General features: G+C 29.9%; 6 protein-coding genes across 6 annotated transcripts; 2 read left to right on the top strand and 4 right to left on the bottom strand.

Moving 5' to 3' along the window:
- Positions 1 to 1,142: 1,142 nt before the first annotated feature.
- On the bottom strand, positions 1,143 to 1,985 carry LOC107405532 (ethylene-response factor C3). The gene has a single exon (XM_016012599.3). It carries the CDS (start codon positions 1,858 to 1,860, stop codon positions 1,147 to 1,149), a length of 714 nt encoding a protein of 237 aa, XP_015868085.3. The 5' UTR covers positions 1,861 to 1,985; the 3' UTR covers positions 1,143 to 1,146.
- Positions 1,986 to 6,877: 4,892 nt separating this feature from the next.
- Positions 6,878 to 7,912, bottom strand: LOC107425903 (ethylene-response factor C3). The gene has a single exon (XM_016035957.4). The coding sequence runs from the start codon at positions 7,799 to 7,801 to the stop codon at positions 7,100 to 7,102; it is 702 nt and encodes a 233-aa protein (XP_015891443.2). The 5' UTR covers positions 7,802 to 7,912; the 3' UTR covers positions 6,878 to 7,099.
- A 7,511-nt stretch (positions 7,913 to 15,423) lies between these two features.
- Positions 15,424 to 16,369, top strand: LOC107405537 (ethylene-responsive transcription factor ERF098-like). Its single transcript, XM_025069109.3, has one exon. It carries the CDS (start codon positions 15,570 to 15,572, stop codon positions 15,978 to 15,980), a length of 411 nt encoding a protein of 136 aa, XP_024924877.2. The 5' UTR covers positions 15,424 to 15,569; the 3' UTR covers positions 15,981 to 16,369.
- A 527-nt stretch (positions 16,370 to 16,896) lies between these two features.
- Positions 16,897 to 17,588, bottom strand: LOC107405538 (ethylene-responsive transcription factor ERF096-like). The gene has a single exon (XM_016012604.4). It carries the CDS (start codon positions 17,529 to 17,531, stop codon positions 17,022 to 17,024), a length of 510 nt encoding a protein of 169 aa, XP_015868090.3. The 5' UTR covers positions 17,532 to 17,588; the 3' UTR covers positions 16,897 to 17,021.
- Positions 17,589 to 19,348: 1,760 nt separating this feature from the next.
- LOC107425913 (ethylene-responsive transcription factor ERF098) lies at positions 19,349 to 20,090 on the top strand. Its single transcript, XM_016035968.4, has one exon. The coding sequence runs from the start codon at positions 19,450 to 19,452 to the stop codon at positions 19,873 to 19,875; it is 426 nt and encodes a 141-aa protein (XP_015891454.1). The 5' UTR covers positions 19,349 to 19,449; the 3' UTR covers positions 19,876 to 20,090.
- Positions 20,091 to 21,060: 970 nt separating this feature from the next.
- Positions 21,061 to 21,465, bottom strand: LOC107425826 (ethylene-responsive transcription factor ERF098-like). Its single transcript, XM_016035874.3, has one exon. The coding sequence runs from the start codon at positions 21,463 to 21,465 to the stop codon at positions 21,061 to 21,063; it is 405 nt and encodes a 134-aa protein (XP_015891360.1).
- Positions 21,466 to 24,645: the final 3,180 nt, after the last annotated feature.

The raw sequence follows: 24,645 nt of genomic DNA, 5'->3' as shown, positions 1-24,645 counted from the left end.
AATTATATTTAACATAACTGATTGAGAAAAATAATAGAATTAATTTAGCATAACTGATTGTGTTGACCCCTGAATGTTAACTCCAATATGGCATATGTTCAGTACCCTTGATCACTTTGGGAGCTAGCTATGTGACTGTGTCTAAGCTGCTGGACTGCATGTCAAAAACACCTATAGCAGCAGAGCTTCTTGCTATTTATTTACCATTGTTTTCCTTTTGGTTGGGAGATGGGGTTCTTTGAATATTTTCTTTTGGGGAGTGATTCAAAGAATGTTACATCTTTGATTGCTCAACAATCTCTTTCTAATTCTCAAGACTGCTTTATAGTTGAGAAAATTCAGGGGTTAACTGCGTCTAGTTTGCCATCCGCTACGCTTTATACGTCAAGTCAAGAAATGCCAACAATGCTGCACTACACACTGTCTTGCTGAATATGCTTTATCTTGTATTTAGAACACTTTGATTTTGGTGGAGGAAGATCATCCATGGCTGTCTGACACACTTCTCAGAGATGTAACTTCTTCTTCTGTGTTAATGGAAGTCTTTTTTATTCAAAAAAAAAAAAAAAAAAACGTTTATTTCAATTGGTCTTCATGTACATCATATTATAATTGATTCAATAACTTAATGACATATTCACTTCATGTTCAAGCCAACCAACAGAGAATACACTGAAATTCTCATTTCTCATTTTATTCCATTCTTTAGTTGAAACTTTTCATCCTCTTTTTTTTTTTTTTTTTTTTTTTGTGGGGTGGGGGGGAGATAGTGAAAATTGATCTGTTTAGTCGATCAATTTTTTTTTTTTTAATAAACCAAGCAATCTAGTTCCAGAAATCTTGATGTATTTTAGATTGGTTATTAATTAGACAAAACAAAAAACAACACTATCAATTTATATTCCATTATTTTCCTTCTTTACCCAAAAAAAAAAAAAAAAAAAAAAAAGGCTGCTTCTTCTTCATCTTCTCTCTTTTTTATTTTATTATTATTCTGACAAAAATGGAAAACAAATCAAACAGAAATAAATTGGAAAAATAGCTTCAACAAATGAAAGGAAACGGAATTATATATGTTGGCAAATTAGAAGAAAGAAAGGCAAAACACAGGATAGGATGATTAATTTGAAGATGATGATGGGTAGTTCACATACAAGAACCTAAAAGTTCCTCCAAATATTCAGCTCCCAAGTCCTCTAACACCAACATATTCGTCTTTGTGGTCGTCGCGGATTCTAACTTTTGTGCCTTAACTTTCCGAGATTTGGACAACTTTCTCTGCAGGTAATGCCTCTCCTTGAGTGAGATTGCTGGAGAACACCCAGCCTTGCAGCCATAGTTCATCTCTCTGAGCGAGTTTCGGACCCTTTGGACATCGAAATTTAGGACAGCCGTAGGGCCTCTCATAGTGAATGCAGCTTGATCATAAGCAAGAGCTGCAGCCTCAGCACTATCAAATGTTCCAAGCCAAATCCGCATGCCGTTCCTTGTTGAATCTCTTATCTCCGCCGCATACTTCCCCCATGGCCGCCTCCGAACCCCTATATATGACGATCTCTCGTTCTTGCTCGATCCTCTTCCTTCTCGTTTCCTTTCGTGAACATTTGATGAGGAAATGGTTTCTGATGATATCATTTCTCTTGCTATTTCTTGCGCTATACTGTTGTCATCCGAAGGATGCCTATTTTTGGAATCATCACCAATAATGTCAATGGTAGTATCAAATGAAATTAAATCTTGGCTATAAGGAAACTCAATATCATATTCCCAAGAGAAAGCTGTTGCTGATGATCTTGTCAAACTATGAGATAACTCTGTTTGTGTTTCGAAATTTGGGTATGGAAAGAAAGAGAAACCCATCTTAATTTGGATTATTAAGAAGCTATATCGCTATATCTATATATATATATATAATACTAATGTTTTTGTCTTCAAACCTTTAAATAACCAAAGTACTCAAAGGGAGGATTTGGCTGACAATTAAAAGTTTGAAAACGGAATTGAAATTTATAAGTGAACTGGGGGAAACACGATAGTATATGTTTATGTATCTATGGATCTGTTCTTGAACAGTTTAATCATAACTATGCTGGGTACATGTTCACATGTGCTCTCACTTGTTTTGAAATCATGATTGTCTGTCTTACAAAAGGGGTTAGCCTGTCCCGTAGAGCCATCTTAATCGTTGTTAATACATGAAAAAGACAAAAACGGAAAAAAAAAATCTAAAAATAAATAAATGGTTCCTTTCGTTGACTCCATTCCATTATATTAGAGTGGGCAAAATCCAATCCAACCTGTCCAATCCAATTCATTTTTAACGGTTTGGATTGAATTTTTACATTAATTGGATTGGATTGGATTCAAAATATTATAAATTGTATGGATTGGATTGGTTATAGATTGGAAATATAAATCCAATTCAATCCAATCTAATCTAAATAATATATTATATAACTAAAAAATTATATATTTTATATTTTTTTCATTTTTATATATTAATTTTAGTATATTTTTTTCATTTTTATATTTTAATTTTTATATTTTTTTTCTATTTTTATATATTAATTTTTAATATATATATATATATATATTTTTTTTTTTTCCCTTTTACATCTTCATATCCCAAATCCCAAATTAAATTATAAATTGTAATCCTAAACTAAACATTTACATTTGTTGCCACCCACCACCAGTCCATCACCATCACCATAATATATATATATATATATATTTTTTTTTAATATCCCCATCATATATATATATATATATCTACATATGTTGTATCCAATTGTTATATATAAATATAAATGTTTAAATATAATTTATTGCTAATTTTATCGTTTTGATCTTTGTAGAGCTTACAGAATCAATTAAAATTAGTGAACCTATCAACATTGATTGACTTATGATTTACCAAAATTTTAAGGTTAAAAAAAAATTATGCATTGATTATTGAGTAAATGAATTTTAACGAATGTATTATTTTACATTATTTATTCTAACAATTTTAATTTGATTTTATAGGAGTAAGATGATAACATTAATGTTTGCTATTTAATAAGTGCATGATGTGTATCGTTTGGTACATTTTCTTTTTTATTTTCCATTATAGACTATGTTGTATTATTCTAATTGTATTTTATGTTTGAATAATTATAATTTATTATTTACATTTTATATTTGAAAAATTTTATATTTGTATTATATATTTATAAATTAGTAAGTTTCAAACCAATTAACCAATCCAAACCAAACCGATCATAAATGGTTTGGTTTGGTTTGGATTTAATGCTTTAATGGTTTGGCTTGGATTGTAAATTAGAAAAATCGATATGTATGGATTGGGTTGTATTTCGGTCCAAAACCGAACCAATCCAATCCATGCCCACCCCTACATTAGATAGAATAAGCGTGTACAATGAATACAAATATATATATATACACCTCTATTTTATTTTATAAAACTAAAATTCATCCGTAATAATCATTGGATCATATTAAAAATTATGATTTAAAACTTAAGAACTGGTCAAATATGGATTTAATAATATATTAAAACCTTATTTAGGAAAAATAAATTTATCGGTACGCGATGATTCATAAATGTAATTTTAAATCTCAGTTTTAGACGATTTAAAAATTGAAAAAGAAAGATGTTAGTTCTGACTTTATTAGAGCTTGACTATATATATATATATATATATAAAGTCAAACTCGCATTAGGACGACTAAATGTTTTTTATATCAAATCTTTCTTCATTAGCCATTGTATTACATCAAAACTATGATTTAAAATTAAAAAAGAATAAAATATAGATTTAATGATATGTTAAAATTCTATTTAGAATAAATAAACATGTCAAGATCTGGTGATTAATAAATATATTTTTAAATTTCAATACTTAATATGATTTAAAAATTGAAAAAGAAAATTTGAATATTACTAGTGATTAATAAATATATTTGTAAATTTCAACTTTTAATGTGATTTAAAAACTGAAATTTTTTTTTAATATTAATCCTGAAATTAAACACCATTATCTATATATAATATATGTGTGATATATGTAATATTTATATTCATATTGTATAGCTCATTGTGTAGATCCCCAAATTAGAGTGATAACAACGTAACCAATTTTTGGGTAAGGAATCGACAATATATAAGGACGACCAGTAGGAAATATTTTTTCAAATTAAAAAGTAAAAAAAAAAATGCTTAGATTTTGTGCAACTGGTCTTGGATTTTTTAAAAATAAAAATTTAAAATCTAATTATCTTTTTTTGGTAAATTTTCAAATAGAAAAGTAAACAAAATTACCATCAAAATAGAATGCTTATACTAAAGATTCTAGTAACTAATGAAGCGGTGCTATTTACCAAAAAAAAAAAAAAAAAAACTAATGAAGCAGTGCTTGTCGCTTGCTACATTTCTCCCTTTGAATTGAATTGATTGGGATTACGGCCTGAAGCACAAAATAATTAAAAATGACACTATGAGAGGTCATTTTGCAATCAACTTGTTTATCAATTTGTGTAATTTGTAGTTTAACATGAATGTAAAGATGAGTTCATGATTATAATTAATTTACATTCAAATTTGGTAAATATATTAAAATAATTTGATTATAATAATTCAAGTACGTACCTTGGTACTTGGTCTTGATAGCAATATGGTCATGACAGAAACACAAGCTCTATATAATCTAGGACTAGAATTCACTCATAATAAACTAGTTGACAATGTATGTAATTCTCTTATAGTTTTTATTAAATTAATTAATAGGCTCAATTTAGAGTAATTTATTTAACATTAATAATATTTATTTAATGAGTTGATATAATCTTAATCATAACTCATTATACTCAATTTTAATCCATATATTCTCAATTTTAATTCATATATTAGCCTGTGTTTCTGTCATGACCAAATTGTCGGCTGCATGTGGGGAGACTAGCGTATACATAGGAAGGCAGGGAGACTATCATAGTTTAAGAAAGGCTTCTAGATGTGGATTGTGGAATAATAATTTTAAATAGTGAAAAGAAATAAAATATTATTTTTTATATACAGATATTAGTTAAGATTTTAAGAACTTTTAATACAAGCTATTCTAATATTGGAACTCCATGGGTAGTAAAAACTAATATGATCACTGTATAAGTTGTTCCTCGAGACAACTATATTATTTTCCATTGAAATATATATATATATATATATATATTTCATATATAGATATATATATATAATTATATTATATTGGAAGACATCATATTTTTTATGTTTTCCAATGACGCCTAATTACATATAATTACATAAAATTTTTATGATATTTCGCTTTGAATTATATGTAATTAGGCAGCTGTAGGCTATATAGACTATCCAATATTGCCTAATAAAATATTCTTTTATATATATACACACATAAAATTCGGTAGGATAAATATGAACTATACTAATGAATTTTATGCATCACATATATATATACACATATATAATCAGAATCAAATAAGATTTTTAAACTGAGGACTAACATGATATTCTCATTTTTTAGCTTTTGGATTGTATCAAGAACTGTGATTTAAAATTATATTTATTAATCATTGGTTTCAACAAAGTTCATTTTTTCTAAATAAAATTTTAATATGTCACTAAATCTATATTTGATTATTTTTTAAATTAAACCTAACTTTGATGCGATTCAATAGTTATAAAAAATGGACCTTACTTTATTAAACTAAAGTCAATTTTACTTGAATTTTGATTATATATATCAGTTATGATTTAGTGAACTATCAAGTTCAACCAAATGTTGGTTAAACTTTTTTCCATGCCCATTTATTCTTGACTTTGAATTTCAATTATTGATTGTCAATTGAGTGGATTTTTGAATCTCAACCATTGATTGTCAATCCATTAGATAAGATACTATTTTATCACCAAAAAATTTAAAAAAATAAATATATTCAATTTAAACATGTATTCAAATATATTTGAAGTTTAAAAAAAAAAATCAAAAATAAGTTTACAAGAAAAACAAACATATGATTATCTAAGGATAAGATTGATGAAAAATAAATGACAATATTAATTTACATCATTTTTATTTTTATGTTTTAATATTAAAAGCAAGTCTATAAAGTTATTACACACATCATTTATTTTTATTTTTATGTTTTAACATTAAAAGCAAGTCTATAAAGTTATTACACACATCATTTATTTTTATTTTTATGTTTTAACATTAAAAGCAAATCCATAAAGTTATCACATAGTGTGTAAATAATAGCGGATTTTCACTTTAAAAAAATTAAATTTTTTTACATTTTCTTTTTTGCCACAATTTAATATTGTGTTACATCAATATCATGTACTATAGTATGAGCTAGAAAGATCACTTAGATCAAAGCTCTTTCTATATATACATAAATGGATTTGCTATGATAGGAAAAATCGATCACCACTTGGTGGGTAATATATATCCACAATTATTTGATCTGTAAGATCGCATAAATACATATATGTAGAGAGATTATCTTATTTTACCGGAAATGCTGGAATCATGAGTGGAGAAATGGTAGCTAGCTACGAAAACTAGGGGCTATATATAGATGCATATATGTATATATTGCTTGAAATAGATCCATATATATATATATATATATATTATTTGCTAAAAGAAATAGATCCATATATTTAATAATTCAAGTTGCCTCTTTCTTATGAACTAAAATCTAAAAGGAAATAATGTAGTCTACATTTGTAATATTTTACACTGCAATGATTGAGGCCGATGGGCTATGCTGCAAAAAGTTTTACATTTCCATCTTTTTCATCTTTACAAAAGATACTTATATACGACATTAATTTAAATATTCTAGGGCTAGATTTTAAACCGACATGACGCCCTCCAAATCTCTACTAAGATTTCATACAAAGATAAATACAAAGTTTTTTTTTTTCATGAAACAAAAAAAGAAAAAAATGAAGAAACCTGAATGAAAAATAAATTGAATTTGTGAATTCAACTTGGGAGACGAGAAGAAGATGATTATGGAAAGTAAAATAAAAAATAAAAAATGATAGCTTGTTAATTTACGATGAACTACCACTTTCACACGAACTCAAGCTCAAAAGTTCTTCCAAATAAGCAGCTCCCAAATCCTCCAAAACCACTACTTCTTCCTTTTTCACTTTACTCTTCCTGCTTATTCTCTTCCTTCTCATGGAGTGCTTTTTCTTGAGTGTCATCACCGGAGAACACCCTTCTTCCCATTGATACTTCATCTCTTGTAGCGATTGCCGGACAGTCTCCACCGGAAAATTAAGCACGGCCAACGATCCCCTCATCGAGAATGCAGCTTGGTCATAAGCAAGGGCAGCCGCCTCCGCGGTATCGAAAGTTCCGAGCCAAACACGGATACCATGTCTCGTCGAATCCCTTATCTCCGCCGCATATTTTCCCCAAGGCCTCTTCCTAACTCCTCTGTAAGATTTTTCCTTCTCGCATACTCGCTCTTCCTTTGCAACACTCGAAGTTACCTCCTCTTCTTTGATTTCAACGGAGGAATTGGTTTCCACCGATGTTTCTTTCACTCCCACATGATCGGCTGCGTTTGTGTTGAAGGGAAAAGAAGTACTGTAAATGGTGTGGTCGGAAAGAAGTTCATCCCAATCGAACGATTCCGGCGAACCGAAGGAAGATTCTGGGGAAAATATTTTTGAGGTTGGGAATTGGAGGAAGGAAGTTTCCATATTGGAAAAATTCAAGGTTTGGGTTTGGTGGAAGTGGAACATTTCTACATAAAGCAGTTTTAAGCTAATGAGGATATTTATTGAGATTGTCTCTCAGGGTGGGTGGGGTGGTGTTTTCTTTTCCTTTTTTTTTTTATAATGTGGCAACGGTTTTTGGTCTTGACAAAAGTTTGAATAGCCAAGCCTTTACATACCCATCAGAAAATTGAAGGGTGATATAAAATATGACAGAGATTAAAGAATATAAAAGGAATTAAAGAGGTAAGATATTACCTAGCAAGGAGGGATGTTTTTGTATCTTTACCTCAAAAAAACCAAAAAAAGTAAATTACAAATTGGGTCAAATCAAAAGAAGAAACGACCACGTTAATTAAGCACGTGCGTCCACAATAACAAGGCAAGGCGGCGAGGAATGGACCCAAATTGTACATATAAATTGGTGAGGTAGTGACGTCATTTGCTGATGTAACTTGTCTATCTTTTTGCCACTTGTCCTTCGCAATATTTATGGAGGGTGATTTGTGAACCTTAATTTGCTTGCTGGTTAATTAGGTGAAACAATTAATTGGGTCAATTTCTAGAGTGAAAAAAGGACCTTTTAACTTTTTTAGTATCTCTATCACAAGGTACCACATGCGCAAAAACTAGAAGATTTGAATAACACTTCAAATCAGATCGATCATGAACGTTCACGAACACTTTTTTAAGTTTTCCCCAAACATTTTCTTCCTCCAAAATGTCGTAAGTTTTGAGAAATCCTTGTTGGCATGTTTTAGCCGCAAAATCCAACATGTATCCAAAAAGGAACATCAATTTCATACTCCACTGTTTCCATTTGGTTTCTAGTTTATGGTGAACTGAATATAAAGCTTCAATGATTAATTGAACCATAAATATTAATGTGCTTGTCTGAATGACGTAATAATATTGTTACTTCTCTAGCTACAGTCCATTTCATTTGGGGAAACAATGTATATATGCTTTTTATGATTCAACCATTTTCATGTAAAAGTTCTTGGGATTTTCTTGAATGAATTTCAAAAATTGAGCATAGAGGGCTTGTATCTGGACCATAATATACAATCAGAAAACGACCGCTTAGTCGTCTCCTTTTAGGCTTTATATCCGTCTGTCTTCTTCATCCCTCCCCAGTCATTTTTCCCCCGAGAAATTACAAAGTTTTAAAACTATATTTGTTAATATATATTAAATGTCATTTTCTTTCTACGTATGGTAACACAATTTGAGGTTGATAATTGCCTAACATTAATTACCATCTTGCACCTTTAATATATGTCTTTTTGTATTAAAAAAATTATTTCACCATATGTGTGTGAAGCACATTTTTATGTATAAATATATATTGAATTTGCTTTCACGGTATATCTGTAGTAATATATAAAATTGGGGAATATCCTTAATCAAATAGATTTTGTGTTTATATTCTTCATACAAAAAATTGAGGAGAGTATATATGTTTAAATAAATGTGGTACATTTACAAAAGTTTTGAAAATAATTAGAACTAAAAAATGTTCTCTATATGAATAGTTGAATGCCGACATGTGATCCATAGCCGTACCTACAGTGAAAAAAATCTTTGTATAGGATCTTTGAATAAGAGTAGGAATATCCTCATCTTTTTTTTTTTTTTTTTTTTGATGAAAGGATTATCGCCATCCCTGATTATTCAAAATAAATAAATAAAATCAACCATAGAATAGAGTAAAAAATCAGTTTGGGGAGTATTGAGGGTGGGCATGACTCGGTCAATTGAAAATTGACTATTTTTACGAGCTTTGCATTGGTCTTAAAGGAAACACAAAGATTCATGGAACTTGGTCACTACCCAGGTTTTTAACTTTTTTATTCTCAACTTTCATGTCGTTTTGGATCCGCACAGACTAATCGATGATCTTATCCTTTGGAAACTATATACTAATCCACTCTAGCTAACTTTCAATCTCACATCTACTACATCTTCAAACTTACTATTAATTAAATTAAAATAGATTAAAGTCTAAAAAGTAAATACTATTTATCAATGATGTAATATTTTATTTACATTTATTTATTAACCCAAATACAAATGTAATAAATATGTATTCATGAAGAAGGCCATAAATGCAACTTGCATAAAATTAAATATATATTGCTTTAATTTGTACATATAAATTAAATGGTTCTAAAATTGGGACATAATACTATGTTATATGCTACACAAGACATTAAAGAGAAACAAAAATACAATAAAATAAGGCCGCCTCATTATTTAATTTACATAAGCGAGGCGATTTGTCAAACAGCTTCTGGCCAAAAAGGTGGCCTCAGCCTCAGTGGTGAAGCAACTTGCAATTTGATTAGTGAATATATGTGAGTGGTTTAATCACTACGTTTCTGGGCATGGGACCATGGAACATGAGAACTTTTGGGCAGGGTGCATGAACCTCTATACCTCTCGTTGGAACATCAATAAAGCTATGATGTTTTTATGACCTAATATAAAAAATAAAATAAAAAACATGTGTGTTTTTATTTTTTATTTTAATCTAATATTTATAATTCGGGATATGGGTTTGGCCTTTCATTGATTATATGATCTTTCTGTTGTTATTTTTTTTTATTTATTTATTTTTTTTTTGTATTTGATTTAATTTCTTTGTAGAATAAAAATATGATAATACTGTTCTTTGAACAAAAGGGGTACATTTTGAATTAGGTTAGGTTTATGACCACTTATATATGCCTTTAATCACGTCAAAAAATTTAGCACACATAAATCGTGTTCAAGTTGTGTCTCAATCTTTTTTCTCAGGATTAACCAAATTATATATAATATAATATTAAATTTAGCTCCATATATATGCCAAATTGATCGTTATAGTTTGGCCTCGTGTGATATATCAATAAGTGGCCAAGTGCATGAATCTATTATCTGTTTTTAATTGCTAGATCTTTAGTATTAATATTTTATAGAATCAGAAAAATGTAAGCTGACGAACAAGTTTATCATTACATGCCCAATTAGTTTATAAATTTAATAATAGAATTAATTAAACAAAAATATTCCTTTTGAAATTAAACGAATTGTGGTCAGGCATATACGTGTTTCCATTAATTGTGATACTGTTTTTTTTTTTTTTCCTTAAATAATTTTGTCACGCTTTGTGATGTTTTACATTATCATTATAATAATTTCTTCTTTATTTTTATGTTTTCGATTCATAATCTTTTAATTATAAATATAAATAATTTATTAATTAAATAATATTAGTCGATTAATTATAATTAGACTAGTGTTGTTAAAAAACAGTATTCAACATAATATAAAATAAAAAAACAAAAAATAAAAAATAAAAGTTTCATGATTTTCTTGTTAAAATTATGGCCAAAAGATTTTTTATTTTATATATATATATATATATATATATGTGTACGAAGAAGCACATTGTCAATTAAGAAAGATAAAGTTTTAGCAATTTTTTTTTTTCGTTTTTGTTTTTTTTTTTTAATCAAAAAAAGAATTTTGTTTTTTTTAGTTTCTATTATATAATTTATCCTTTCCAAAATTATTATAAGCACCAGCTGATTCCTCGTTTAGTACATATGACGTGTAATATAGAGAGGGGAGAGATAAACCAGCTGCCTTTTATTTTTATTTTTTATTTTTTTATTTTTCTATCTGCAGCCGCCATCCCGTAGACTAACATTTGCTAGTGTATATATATATATATATATATATGTCCTTTTATTTCTTTATTTTTGTCTGCTTTTTATAATCTAAATATATACATATATTTATTAATCTTGGCAGTGAGAGATTTTGATTGTACATATCATTTTAAGGATTCATATTTGAAATAATTATACGAAGAAATAATAATTAAGACTAACAAATATATGGCAATTAATTTGACCCTTTTTTTCTTCATCTCGATCAACATATTTGTAATCTTGATTAGGGGTCTGAAGGTTGTTGCATACGGGGTAAGAATTAATTTAATTAGTTATATATTTTAAAATTAATTAAGATCTATATACATAAAAATTTAATTCCGATTGTTAGCATTTAGCATATTTTTCCAACTTTCGATGAAGCGCCAATGGGAAAATAAAAATAAATAGAATAAAATGGGGTCACAGAGAAGCAACTTGCAATATAACAATGTGATATGCTGCCCATCAATTTAGTGCATTTCAATCGCTTCTTTTTTCTTTTTTTTTTTCTTTTTTGGAATCACTTTATTATATGTTTTTTCATGTCCCGAAGCTAGCTTTAAAAGAAAATAGAGGGTAAGAATATTTTGATGGATGTAGCATTATCTAATTCAAATAATCATTTAGTTCTTTCCCAAAACAATAAAAATAAATTATTATTTAGTTAAAAAAAAATATGGAATATGTTTATGAATACGTGTAATGTACTGTTTATACAGTCCTGATTTGTACCAAGCCCATTAATATCTTTTCAACGAAATTGAAGCCGAGTACATTGTTCAATTAATTAGGAATTTCATATCTTGTTTATTTTATATTTTTATTTATTATTATTATTATTTTGCTGAAAATATCTTGTTTAGTTTTGAGTTGAAAGGTTTCGGGCCATATTCAATGTTAAAAAAAAAAATAATAATAAAATAAAAGAAGTCTTTCCATGTTCAAACTATAGTCAAAAGTGGCTGTACTAGACCAGAATTTTTATATATAAGAAAGTCAATTTTCGATGCAGGAAAACAAAAACTCCAGTTTTGACTTAAATTGTTTTTTCATTGATGTATATATGATATTGATATTCACATCATTGATCTAAGTATTATTATATTATTATACCCTTTTTGGTGGGGATTAATCTATCAAGATGGCAAAATTCACGTTAATTTCTGTTTTTTTCATGCATAAAGCAACTCAGGCTGAATACATTGTACTCTCTCACAGTAAGATTATTATTTTAAAATTGAAATCATGTTTATTTAGATTGTTAATTAATTTGACCTTTAATTAATTGCCACGCTCTTAATTATTCTTAGATATGCTTTCCTTATTTACTTTTAATCCAGCTTTACCATGTACACTTCAGGTATGGAATATTGATTTAAAAAAAAAAAAAAATGATTCAGGCGTCGAATTAATTTACAAAACCTCAGAAGTATATTATATTAAATTATATATAATATTATTATATGAACTTTAATATAGAAGAGAGGGATTCTTTTTGTCTATTGTGGGCTACTAGTCAATGGAGGGCACATGGATGGGCAGTCAAAAGCGACCATGGATTCTAAACATCTATTTCTCACAGGTTTCTGAAAGGCCCCAAAAAAATAAAATAAAATAACAAATTAATTATTGTTGAAATTGGATTATTACAAGTGTATGATGAATTAATGATGCAATGTATGACATTTTAAATGCATTATTTATTTATTAGATTAAAAAAAATATTCATCGTTTATTTTATGGGATACAGTGGCATTTTATGGCTTTTTAATTTTTTTTCCCCCTAATTCATCTTCTCGCCCACCTTTACTTTTTTTTGTCTTAAAGGTTTTTAATAGAGTTCCAAAAGGGTACATCTATTTGTCATCTTTATTATTATTATTTGATCAAGTAAAAACTGTTTGATTTTCATTTTTAGACAAAAAAAAAAAAAAAAAAGAAAGAGAAATTGGTTTGATGTTTTCAATGTTTCCAAAAAGAGAAATTGGTTTGAACTGAAATGGTCCAACCAATCCCCACAGTGCTTAATAAGGGCCCAGATATTATGGATCATTGCGGGCTTGGGTTTGGAGTGCAGTTGGTTCTGGGCCTGGGCCTCAAATAGTTTAATCGAATGGTATGCGGTATGGGTAATTGGGTGTCAACAGAAGGAACGACTCGTCGTCTATTGGAGGGTGTTTTGTCATCTGATTTAAGCAATAATATTGCTAAAAGAAAATTAAAATAATTATTTTTATCTTAAAAAATGTTTACTATCTTTAACATTTACGTTATGTGTTACTTCTAATTAATTTCCACGTCTCAACCCTTATCCTAAACGTTGAAAATATTAATCCTTGTTGTTTTCATCCTGGTGGAATACGGTGGCCAAATGCCCCCCCTGACAAATTAATAAACCAGGATGACAAATTCATAATTGGAAAACAATAAAACTCTCTAATTATTATTATTATTGCAAATAATTCTCTAATAGTTATTAACAGAAACATCTTTGAAATTGCCTGTGCATTTATAAGATCACTTGGTACATTTAATTATGTTCATTGGAAAAGAAGAAAATAAAAGCGTGGAAATATTTTGTTAGAATTTGGGTTCATGTATATGTCAATGATTTGGGTCTCAAAAGATTTTGAACTTTTGTTTAATTCTGTTTTGAAAAAATATTATTTTTGAATAAAATAAAAAGATTTTTGAACGTGGAAAGTTGAAAATTTGAAGGCTTTACAACTCTTTGTTATCTAGAGTTGGTTACTTACACTTTTTTTGATAACGTTTCTACAATTTTTTTACAGAAAAAAAAGATTTTTTTTTTTTTTGGAGGTGAACAAGAGAGAACAAAAAACAGTGGTAAAGGGAAGGTACTCAGATAGTTTGAAAAGAAAAGCTTTAGAAGTGCTGAATCTGAAAGCTTTTGCAGCCGTTATATCCTGAGAGAGGTTCGCTATAAAACTCCTACACCGGTAGACGTAAAACGTCTTAAGGACACTGTGGTATTACACAGGCTTCAGTCAACTTTTCTAGAAAGCAGATCAATTTCAAAGACCTACATGTTCTATAATGTTTTAATTATTTTTATTTAATTTTATTTATTTTGTATTAAGTTGTGCACATATATTTACATATATTCACATATTATGTTTGCAACATATTTAACCATTGAAATTGATATGACATTCGAAACAAGCACTCCATGAATCACACATTGAATTGAAAGCCGTTTTGGTCAAGTCTCCTCTGTCTTCGTGAACAACCCTTGAATCATCGCATCACTTTGGCCTTTGGGAATAATCCAAATCATAACATACAATTTTACTTGCCTTTTTTTTTTTTGTTTTTTTTTTGGTCACTTTCATATTTTCTTTACTCTACATTCCATATTACCGGAATTCTCAATAACAAGCTGCTTGCTTCTAATATAAATGATCTAAATTGGGAAGATTTTTTTATTTATTTAAAAAAATCCCATGTGTTTTGTCTTTTTTCCCTTAAAAATAAAAAAATGAAAAAACAAACCCTTGTCTATTAAATACAAAAGAAGTAAGAAGCTTCTATTATGTTGAAAAAGATTAAATTTTTTCTTAACAAGATTCTGTCTCATCCTGTTAAAACAGTGGTGTGATAAAAATTAATGTAGCATATTCGGAAGAAAAGCAAGAATATAGCAAATTGGATAGGGTAACATAGTGGCGGGCGGGCAGGTGAACGCCGATGAAGAACAAATGGCGTGGAACGCATGACTACATATTATTCAAAATTTCTCCAAGTTCCTAAATCCTATGCATGCACATCCACAGAATTTAGTACTTTATGTAACATGGTCAATCACAAAATTTTATGCCTCCCCTTTTTGTTCAAAAGCATTCAAATGGGTTATAATTAATTAATGGAAGAAAAAATGAGATTTATGTTCTTGGTTTCATGAAGTTTCTTAGCAACGACCAACTTTCAGTGGACCAACTACTATATATGATATTGCTTAAAATGTTCGCCACCAACTTTGAAAATCAAACGTATAGGTATTGCCATAAATAAAAATCCTAGAATTTAATTTAATTCCTTTTTCCTTCACATCTCAAAACTCAAAATTGCAAAACATGGAGCCCAAAAGACCTGGGAACGAGCAGAAGGGAAAAGAAGCTCGGTACCGGGGGATTCGAAGACGGCCGTGGGGTAAATTTGCAGCGGAGATTCGTGACCCTTCGAGAAATGGAGCTCGACTTTGGCTTGGAACATTTGATACAGCAGAGGAGGCTGCAAGGGCATATGACAGAGCTGCTTTTGCTTTCAGGGGCCATTTAGCCATTCTTAACTTCCCAAATGAATACCAATACGGGAATACGAGCTCTTCGCCGGCGGAATCTTCTTCGGTTTCCGGTGGTGTTGGTAAAGGTGGTATGTCTAGAGCGCAAGAAGTTGAAGTTATAGAGTTTGAGTATTTGGATGATAAGTTGTTGGAGGAGCTTCTTGACACACAAGAGGATATGCAGGAGAAGAGTTCCAAGTGATACTGGAAACTAACATGACTACTTTGGGTTTTATTTTTTTTCTCTCTTTTTTTTTTTTTTTTTTTTTTTTTGGGTGGCTTAAGTTTCCTCATCAAATTCATTTTGGAAAATGACTTTGCTAGATGGATTCAAATGCAATATTTTTCATTTTTTCGTTTTTCATTTGTTTTGGGCTTTTTCCTTAAAATGTAAGGGTTTGGTTCAAGTTCATGAATGATATAAAATTGGGTATATCATACACATGCAAAATTTGTTAAGCTATCCCAGCAGCCAATGATGTTCCTTGAGTGGTACAATCAGCTTTTTGTTTTATGTATTGATTAAGGAGAAACACTATTAATCAATATGCATGTTAGAATGGCTCTGCCCAAAAAGCAGTGAACATATGAAGCAAAATACTACATCATAATTGGCTTATATATCACATCAACTTTTCAATTAAAAAAAGAATATATATATATATATATATATATAATATTATATATCATGTCGAAAAAGAAATTCAATTATTGAAATGGTATACGCCATATCATATTCAATGGATTTCCCAGACCCGCAAGCCGAAGAAGTCAACCGGACACACAAACTTATTAAATTGTTATCAACTAGTACATAGTAAAACGAAAACAGTTTGTTTAACTATATAATTGCCTTTTGGGTAAATTGACTAGGCAACTTTCACCTAGTATTCAATTGAACCTACATTTTTTTTAATCATCCCAACAACCATAATTCCCCAAAAAACTTTGTTAAAATATGAATATTAGTTAAAACCCAGAAGATCAATACATAAATTATATTTAACAATTCAAACTATGCTTGACACTGATGTACCAATTCACTGGCTCCGAAGGGTCGCTTATTCACTAAACTGGATTTCAGTAAGAAATCTAATACACCAAGTTTCTCTCTCTCTCTCTCTCTCTCTCTTCTCTCGCCAAAAAAAAAAAAAAAAAGAACAGAAAATTAAGGATTCAAGCTACGTTACAGAAGAAGAAGGAACATTGAAAGTGCAAAATTTATTTAACATCCCCAAAAGCTTCAATCTCTCTTGCTTTGGTTATCAAAATCAAGAAGTTCTTCTAACAATTTGTCATCCAAGTACTCAAACACAAAGACCTGGTTCCCCTGTTCTGCTCTGTTTTTTTCCACACTTCTAGACGATGAAGAAGAAGAAGAAGAAGAAGAAGAAGACCCAGAAGAAGAAAATCCAGGCAAGCCATGTTCATGAGGGAAGTTGAGAATGGCCAATTGACCCCTCATAGCAAAAGCAGCTCGATCATATGCTCTTGCAGCCTCTTCGGCGGTGTTAAAAGTACCAAGCCATACCCGAGTCCCATGTCGAGCAGAGTCTCGAATTTCTGAAGCAAATTTTCCCCATGGTCGCTTCCTCACTCCTCTGTATCTAACATCCTTCTGTTCTTCTTCCTTGCGGTTGTGCTCCATGGTTTTCACTTGGATGGTTGAAGTTTGGAAGTCACTTGGCTGTTTATATATGCTGAGAATTTTAAACATTCTTTTGCAGATTATATATGGAGTGGAGGTTGACATACAAGTATCGATATTCAATGGGGTTAGAAAAATTTCAACGTGCTAAAGAACCTTTTGATGTGGACAGATTTTGGAGGTGGCTTTAGGATTGTGGAATTTTTTTACTTATTTATTCATTTATTATTTCTCGTTGAGTTTTTTTATGTTTCTTATCAAGTACAGTTCTTTTTCCAAAGTCAGCAGGAAATGCTAGTGGCGTCATGCATATTGATATTAGATAAGATTTTGCTCATAAATTATTTTAAATTCGCAGAAAAAATTAATGCAAATTGGATGAGAGCTACTTCATTATAGGTCGTTATGTGCTTGCTAATTTAGGATTACCGAAGAGGGATGGTAATGCGGTCACACAAATTATGTCCGTCTAATTCATTATCCTGATTATATAAATAATAATTATTCTAAAAAAAATAAAAATAAAAATAAAAATAAAAATAATTTATTTATTTTAATTTTATAAAATCAAAATATTTCGTGGCATCAAAATTATATATATATATATATATATATATATATTATTAAATCCCAACGCTTCAATTTTTCCTTTTTGGTGATCAGTAATATATATGAGCAATTCATTTAAAAAAAATAAATAAATTGAGACCCTTTGCGCATTTGTTTGGGCTTACTTGCTGATGACACAAGATCAGCGTGTACTAAAGGCAAGGTCAGCATGTAATAAAATTTGGTATCCTACAGAAAAGTAGCACTCTCAAAGGGTACTTATTTATTTATTTTTGGGGTTAGAAAACCCAATATATTGCAATTTTGGGCTAAAATTGGATTCTTTCTCAAAATAATAATAATAATAAAAAAAATCTCACTTGCTCATATGATTTGTAACTCATAATTGTAGATAAGGTAGCACAAAAAAGCATGCTGCTTAAAAAAGAAAAAAGTAGGCAGAAAAGCATGTCCCAAATGCTATTGATATGTGCAAGTGCTAACCATTTTAGTATCTCTTATTTGTGTTTGTCATTATTAATTCAGTTCTTATAGAAATTTTCATATTCCTCTTTTCATCAATAGGGAGATTGTGATCGTCAATGGAAGTGGGATAGGGAATCTAGATGGTTTCTTAAACACATAATATATTGCCACTTTGGCGGAAAGTATATGTATATTTTAATATACGATGTATGATGCAATCAATGACATCTCAATTTCATTATTTATATCCATAAGAAAAAGAAAAACTCATTATTTTTAAAATTTGATATGAGAAAATGCTTCACTTTTTATGGTTTGTTATTAAAAAAGAGAAAAGAAAAAAAGAAGCTTTGTGAACCTGATAATTTATCGTCTACTATTCATTAACCTTAACTCCATACCATTATATAAATGGATATGATTTTTTTAGAGTTTTAATTTCTAATTAAGGGTAACTTTATTTATTTAAATTTTCAAGGGAGAAAAAAAAAAAGAATAAAAAATAAATTTTCTTTTTCGAAAGCAGATTTCAAAAAGGGAGAAGCTTGAGTACCCTCAAATCAATTTTCAATTGTATTCAGGATTTTGTCACGCCTGATCAGGATTAACATAATTGCCAATTTCGACATGTTTCTAAAACTTTTTGATGCATAAAAAAATTTCTCAATATATTAGTTGCGACGAATTCAAAAATGGCGTGGAGCTGAGCTATGTATACGTCATATATAACATGCACAGTTTTTTTGTTTTTTTTTTTTTTGGCATTTTATACAAATTAGCATGGGCAATTTATATTAAACTATGAAGAAATTGAAATTGAATTTTTAAGGCTATTTTGAACAACTTTCCTGGAAAGAACGTCTATAATTAAATTAAAGACTCCATAAGAGCATTTCATGCCTATACTATATATACCACATCTTCATGTGCCATTATAGATTACCGCCAAGTTTGAAATCCAATCAAATCGAAATCCAAAGAAGAATACATGGAGGGGAAGAGACAGGGGATGAATGAGCAAGAGGGAAGAGACCGGGAAGCTCGGTACAGGGGGATTCGAAGACGGCCATGGGGTAAATTTGCTGCAGAGATTCGAGACCCTTCAAGAAATGGGGCTCGCCTTTGGCTTGGAACATTTAATACAGCAGAAGAGGCTGCAAGGGCTTATGACAGAGCCGCTTTCGCTTTCCGTGGCCATTCAGCCATTCTCAACTTTCCCAATGAATTCCGGTATCAGAACTCCAACTCCTTGCCAGCTTCTTCTTCTTCCCTTCCTGGTGCTGTCATTGAAATTGAAAATGGTTTGGGTACAAGGCAAGAACGTGAAGTTATAGAGTTTGAGTATTTGGACGACAAGTTGTTGGAAGAGCTCCTTGGTATAGAAGAGAATGGACAGGGAAACAACACCCAATAATTTTTAATTAAGAGTTCTTCACTAATTTGTTTCATTTTAATTCTTTCTCTAATTTTTGTTATTTTATGTAAAATTGCAGCACTTTGAAGTTCTTCTTGGTTCTTGTTCTTTGATTATTCCACTTTGAAGCTTAACTTTTTTTGGCCAGTCACTTTTCTTCTATCCTTTTATGATTCTATGTTTGATCAAGATGAATCACATATTTGAGTATTTCACTTTGAAGTTCTTCTTGATCTTGTTCTCTGAGTATTCCACTTTGAAGCTTAACTTTTTTTAGCTAGTTACTTTTCTTCTATCTTTTTATGGTTCAACGTTTGACCGAGATGAATCGCTTTTATGACTTTATTTTAAAAAAAAAATTGTTTTATCTTAAAATATTGTTGTTGACCCAAAAAAGTAACGGAGAGAGAATTGAGTACAAAATCTTAATTTTGATTAATATTTTATTATAAAGAAAAAGGGAAATGATACATGCCAACACAAAACATATTCAATGGATATTCCAATTTTCCAAATTTGTAAGAAGAAGTCAATCAACTTGTTGACCAATGAAACTCTTGAAATTGCTGTTTGTTTGGTCGTTAAATTTATTTATTTATTTATTTTTTTGTTTTGACTCGTTAAATTAATTTAAAATCTTCATTGACGCTGTAATAAAATATACTTGTATAACACATCTATAATCGCCCTTTTTATAAACTGAGTTGGCAACTCCCTAGTAGACCCCTTCATCTTTAATCATTCAAACAGACAAAATCCCAGAATTCCCCCCAAAAATAATAATAATAATAATAATAATAATAACAATTAAAAGTAATAACAAAAAAAACACCCATATTACAAATTTATATATACATATATATATACACACACACATAAAGAAAATATGAAGACCTAAAAAGGCTCCAAAGTATGAGAAATTTATGTGACATCAGAGTTGCAGAGGCTTACTCTTTGTTACATCACCATACAAGATTTGAGTAGAAATTCTAATAAACAAAGTTTTAATCTCTCTTGCAAAATTAAAAGGAAGTAGAACTAAGGATTCAAAGTTCAAACCTTGTCACAGAAGAATGAACCAATCCATTTATTTTTAAAAGGATTTAATTTGGATTAGGAATCACAGAGTACTAGCAAAAGTTCGAAGGTGTTTAAAAAAAAAAAAAAGAAAAAAAAAAGTAGGTTTTAATATTTTTTGTCTTGGTTATCACAATCAAGAAGTTCTTCTAACAATTTATCATCTAAATACTCGAGCTCAAGGACATGCTTCCCCTGATCTTCTCTATTTTTTTCAACATTCGTAGACGACGAAGATGAAGAAGCTCCAGAAGCAGAGTCTCCAGTTGTCAAACAATGTTCATCAGGGAAATTGAGAATTGCCAATGGACCTCTCATAGCAAAAGCAGCTCGATCATATGCTCTCGCTGCCTCTTCCGCGGTGTTGAAAGTTCCCAGCCAAACCCGAACACCATTTCTCCTGGAGTCTCTGATTTCTGCAGCGTATTTTCCCCATGGCCTCCTTCTTACTCCTCTGTATCGAACATTCTTTTGTTCTTGCTCTTTCACTTCCTCTTTTCGTCTTTCATCCATTGTCTGTCTACTCGCACCGAAAAAGCTTTGGAAACTGACTCTGCTATTTATGTTGTTGATGAGAGATTTTCACCTACTTTGCAGATATGCCAACATTGACAGTGAAATCCAATGGAAGAAGAAAGATGAAAAATTCTTTTCTCAATTTGCCGAAAGAACCTTTTAATGTGGACAGTGTGATGATGGCTTTTTGTGTGGAGTCAACTTTTTGAGCTTTTCATTCTTCTTCTTAAATACAATTCTACTTCCAAACTCAGGATGAAAATGCTATTGGCGTCATGCATCTATAAGCCTTCCATAATTAATTAATTGGATTCTCTCTTTTTTCCTTGTATTTAGGTGTTTGGTAGTTCATTAAAGAAGATTTTCGGTTATGAGGTCATACAATTACGTCTGCATAATTTCATCACCGATCTTACATAGTTTTTTTTTTTTTTTTGGGTAATAACCGATCTTACATAGTTAGATTTAAGCTACTTGTGTGCATAAAATTATTAAACAGAGTAGGAAATAATATTGTATAAATTCAGATGATATTGGAATCTATATGAACAACTTGTGTGCATATAATTATTAAACAGTGACATCATTTGGCTTGCGTTGCTTGTATGACAGATGGTTTTGACGTGTCATTTTGTATCATCATCATCATCATCAGGCTGATGGTGGTTGAGCTCTGGCTTATGTTTATTTGTATAATCAGTCAACATGTCATCCAAAATAACGATGTTGCGTATGCAAAAGGGACTTGAAAAAAACAGAGTCAAGAAGATGTAGCCAAGGACTTGGGTATCTTTAAGAAGACAGTGAGCTTACATATTGGGCTATAATGCACTGGGCATCTTTATAAATCTCCCTATTGTTCTTTATGTTACATATATATTATTTAAGCAAAACTAAACAACCATTTTAGGGGACACGATATTAGTTTCTAACAATGGAGGATTGAGTATGGTTAACCAAAAAAACTTCAGGACACTTGGATGTATAAGCCTTTCCTAATGCATAAAATGTTGAACTATCTATTTAACAGGTTAGATTATGATGTAATCAGGTTATAATGTAATTTATCAAGAAGGTTAGCTTATGATGTAGTCCTTGAAGCTTGTGCTAGATTCCATTTATCGTATTTTTTTTTATTGATTCGAAATTTTGGGACATGGGATTTATTTTTAAAAAAAAACATATGACTTCACGTGTTGCATATAATAGCAATTTAGTTCTAATAATTAGTTAATATTTTAATTAAGAATTTCAATTTATATGAGAGAAGAAAGTATTAGTAAAATGGAAGGTCCAAATCACCGAGTGATCAAGTGGTTGCGGTTTCCATCCTTTAAATACTATTTCTATCACAATCTCTGTTATTTTACTAGTGGTGGTCCTGCTTTTTTAGTTAGCTACTCTCTATTTTGAATCTACCAAATCCAAAATGCCTGGTGATTGTGGGCCACTTTAACCGGAGAGAATCCAAATACTAGATTCTCAGCCAGCATGCAATATTTGGTGGTGAACTATAGTGGTTGTTTACCAACATGTTAAAATCATTGGAATGGGATAAAATTGTATAAGCTTCGGGATTTAGGCACTTATGTGCTTCATATTGAAACCCCCCCCCCCCAAAAAAAAAAAAAAAAAAAAAGTGTGCACATGTAGGAGATGAGGTAATGGTATACCCTACGTCTGCGTATTTCATCATACTTAAAATATTGTTTAATTAATTAAGATTGACGACGTAAGAGAAAGAGAAAAATAATAAGAAAAATTTGAATACATTGAATTAGGAAATGTATATGAGCAAAGTGAAAGATAGCTTTAATTACGTTTGATCTGACAGATGATTTATGGGATGTTATTGAAAGTCTTCACAGGTTGATGCTCTATTTTACATGCTCATTATCTAGATTCTGGACCACCAACAAAACTAAGAGAAAAATGGATCCCTTTTTTATTTTTATTTTTATTTTTTTCCATATTTTAATCATTATGATCATATACCGTGGATCTCCTTGTGACTTTATTATTATTATTATTATTTTTATTTTTGGTAATTGATCTCTCAATGACTTGATAAGGTGGTGGAGCATACCTTTCTTAGAGATGATACCATGAAACACCGAAAGCCCAACACGTAATTTTGAGGCAATGGCAGATTAATATAGTGGCAGTGCCGTGATTGTATTTGTGGATTTGCCACTAATTATTAACTGTTTTTTATACGTTTTTCCACGTTTTATGTGTATGATTATAGGATTGGTCTTTCTTTTCAAAGTTTGTTTTTTTTTTTTTTTTTAAAGTAAAAGGTTCCAGTATGGAATTTTGATCATGATTTATTAAATTAAAAACAAATGTAATTAGTTCGAACAGCTAACAATATTTAATGGAAAACTACTTTGGAGTTGGTGATTATTCAGAATGGCTTCTCTTTGAAATCTTGCTATGTGTAACCCGACTCACTAATAGGACTTATATATTGTTTCAAAATTTAAATATTTGTTAAAAGGAAAGTAATTCATTATACCATTTATATTTTTCTCACATCCCCTCCTTTTATATGTAGGCTCGGTGTATTTCTTTTAGGACTCTTTTATTTTGGGGAAAAAAATGATTTTTAGATGGATATGTTGGTTTAGAAATTATTTTGGTCAGCATACCATTAATTTATCAATGAAAATCCAAGCCAATAATATGCAGCTTTTGTAAACCTCTCTACCACAGTAATTTTAGCACAATTGGCGTGTACATGAAGTGCTCATGGGGAGTACCAGCTCATTCGAATCCTTGTGCTTTTTTTAATGTTTTGGGTGGAGGAATGAATAATCTTTGACTTTTATATTAAATTGAATTTCAGTTCCACTAAAAATAAGAGATTTTAGAATAATTATGAACTACTATCTTAAAATTTCAAAAATATTGGAATCAAATTCTGAAATGAAATTGCTTAAATTGAATTTTAAAATTTCAAATTTATCACAAATCGTAATTCATTAATAGTATTAATTTTACTATAAGATGAAGTTAGTATGATATCATAATTCATTTTTTCAGCCAAAACAAAATATTATTTTTAAAATAACTTTCTTATTTTTCCATTTTAAATTTATGATCTTTTATTTAAAAAATCATATCTAATCCTATTTTATTTAAACTAAAACTCCAAAAAAATTAAATAATTTTGTA

The sequence above is a fragment of the Ziziphus jujuba genome, chromosome 9, assembly GCF_031755915.1.
Source record: "Ziziphus jujuba cultivar Dongzao chromosome 9, ASM3175591v1".
Taxonomy (NCBI): domain Eukaryota; kingdom Viridiplantae; phylum Streptophyta; class Magnoliopsida; order Rosales; family Rhamnaceae; genus Ziziphus; species Ziziphus jujuba.
The sequence above is the reverse complement of the archived record's forward strand: the minus strand, read 5'-3'. Positions and strand labels throughout refer to the sequence as shown.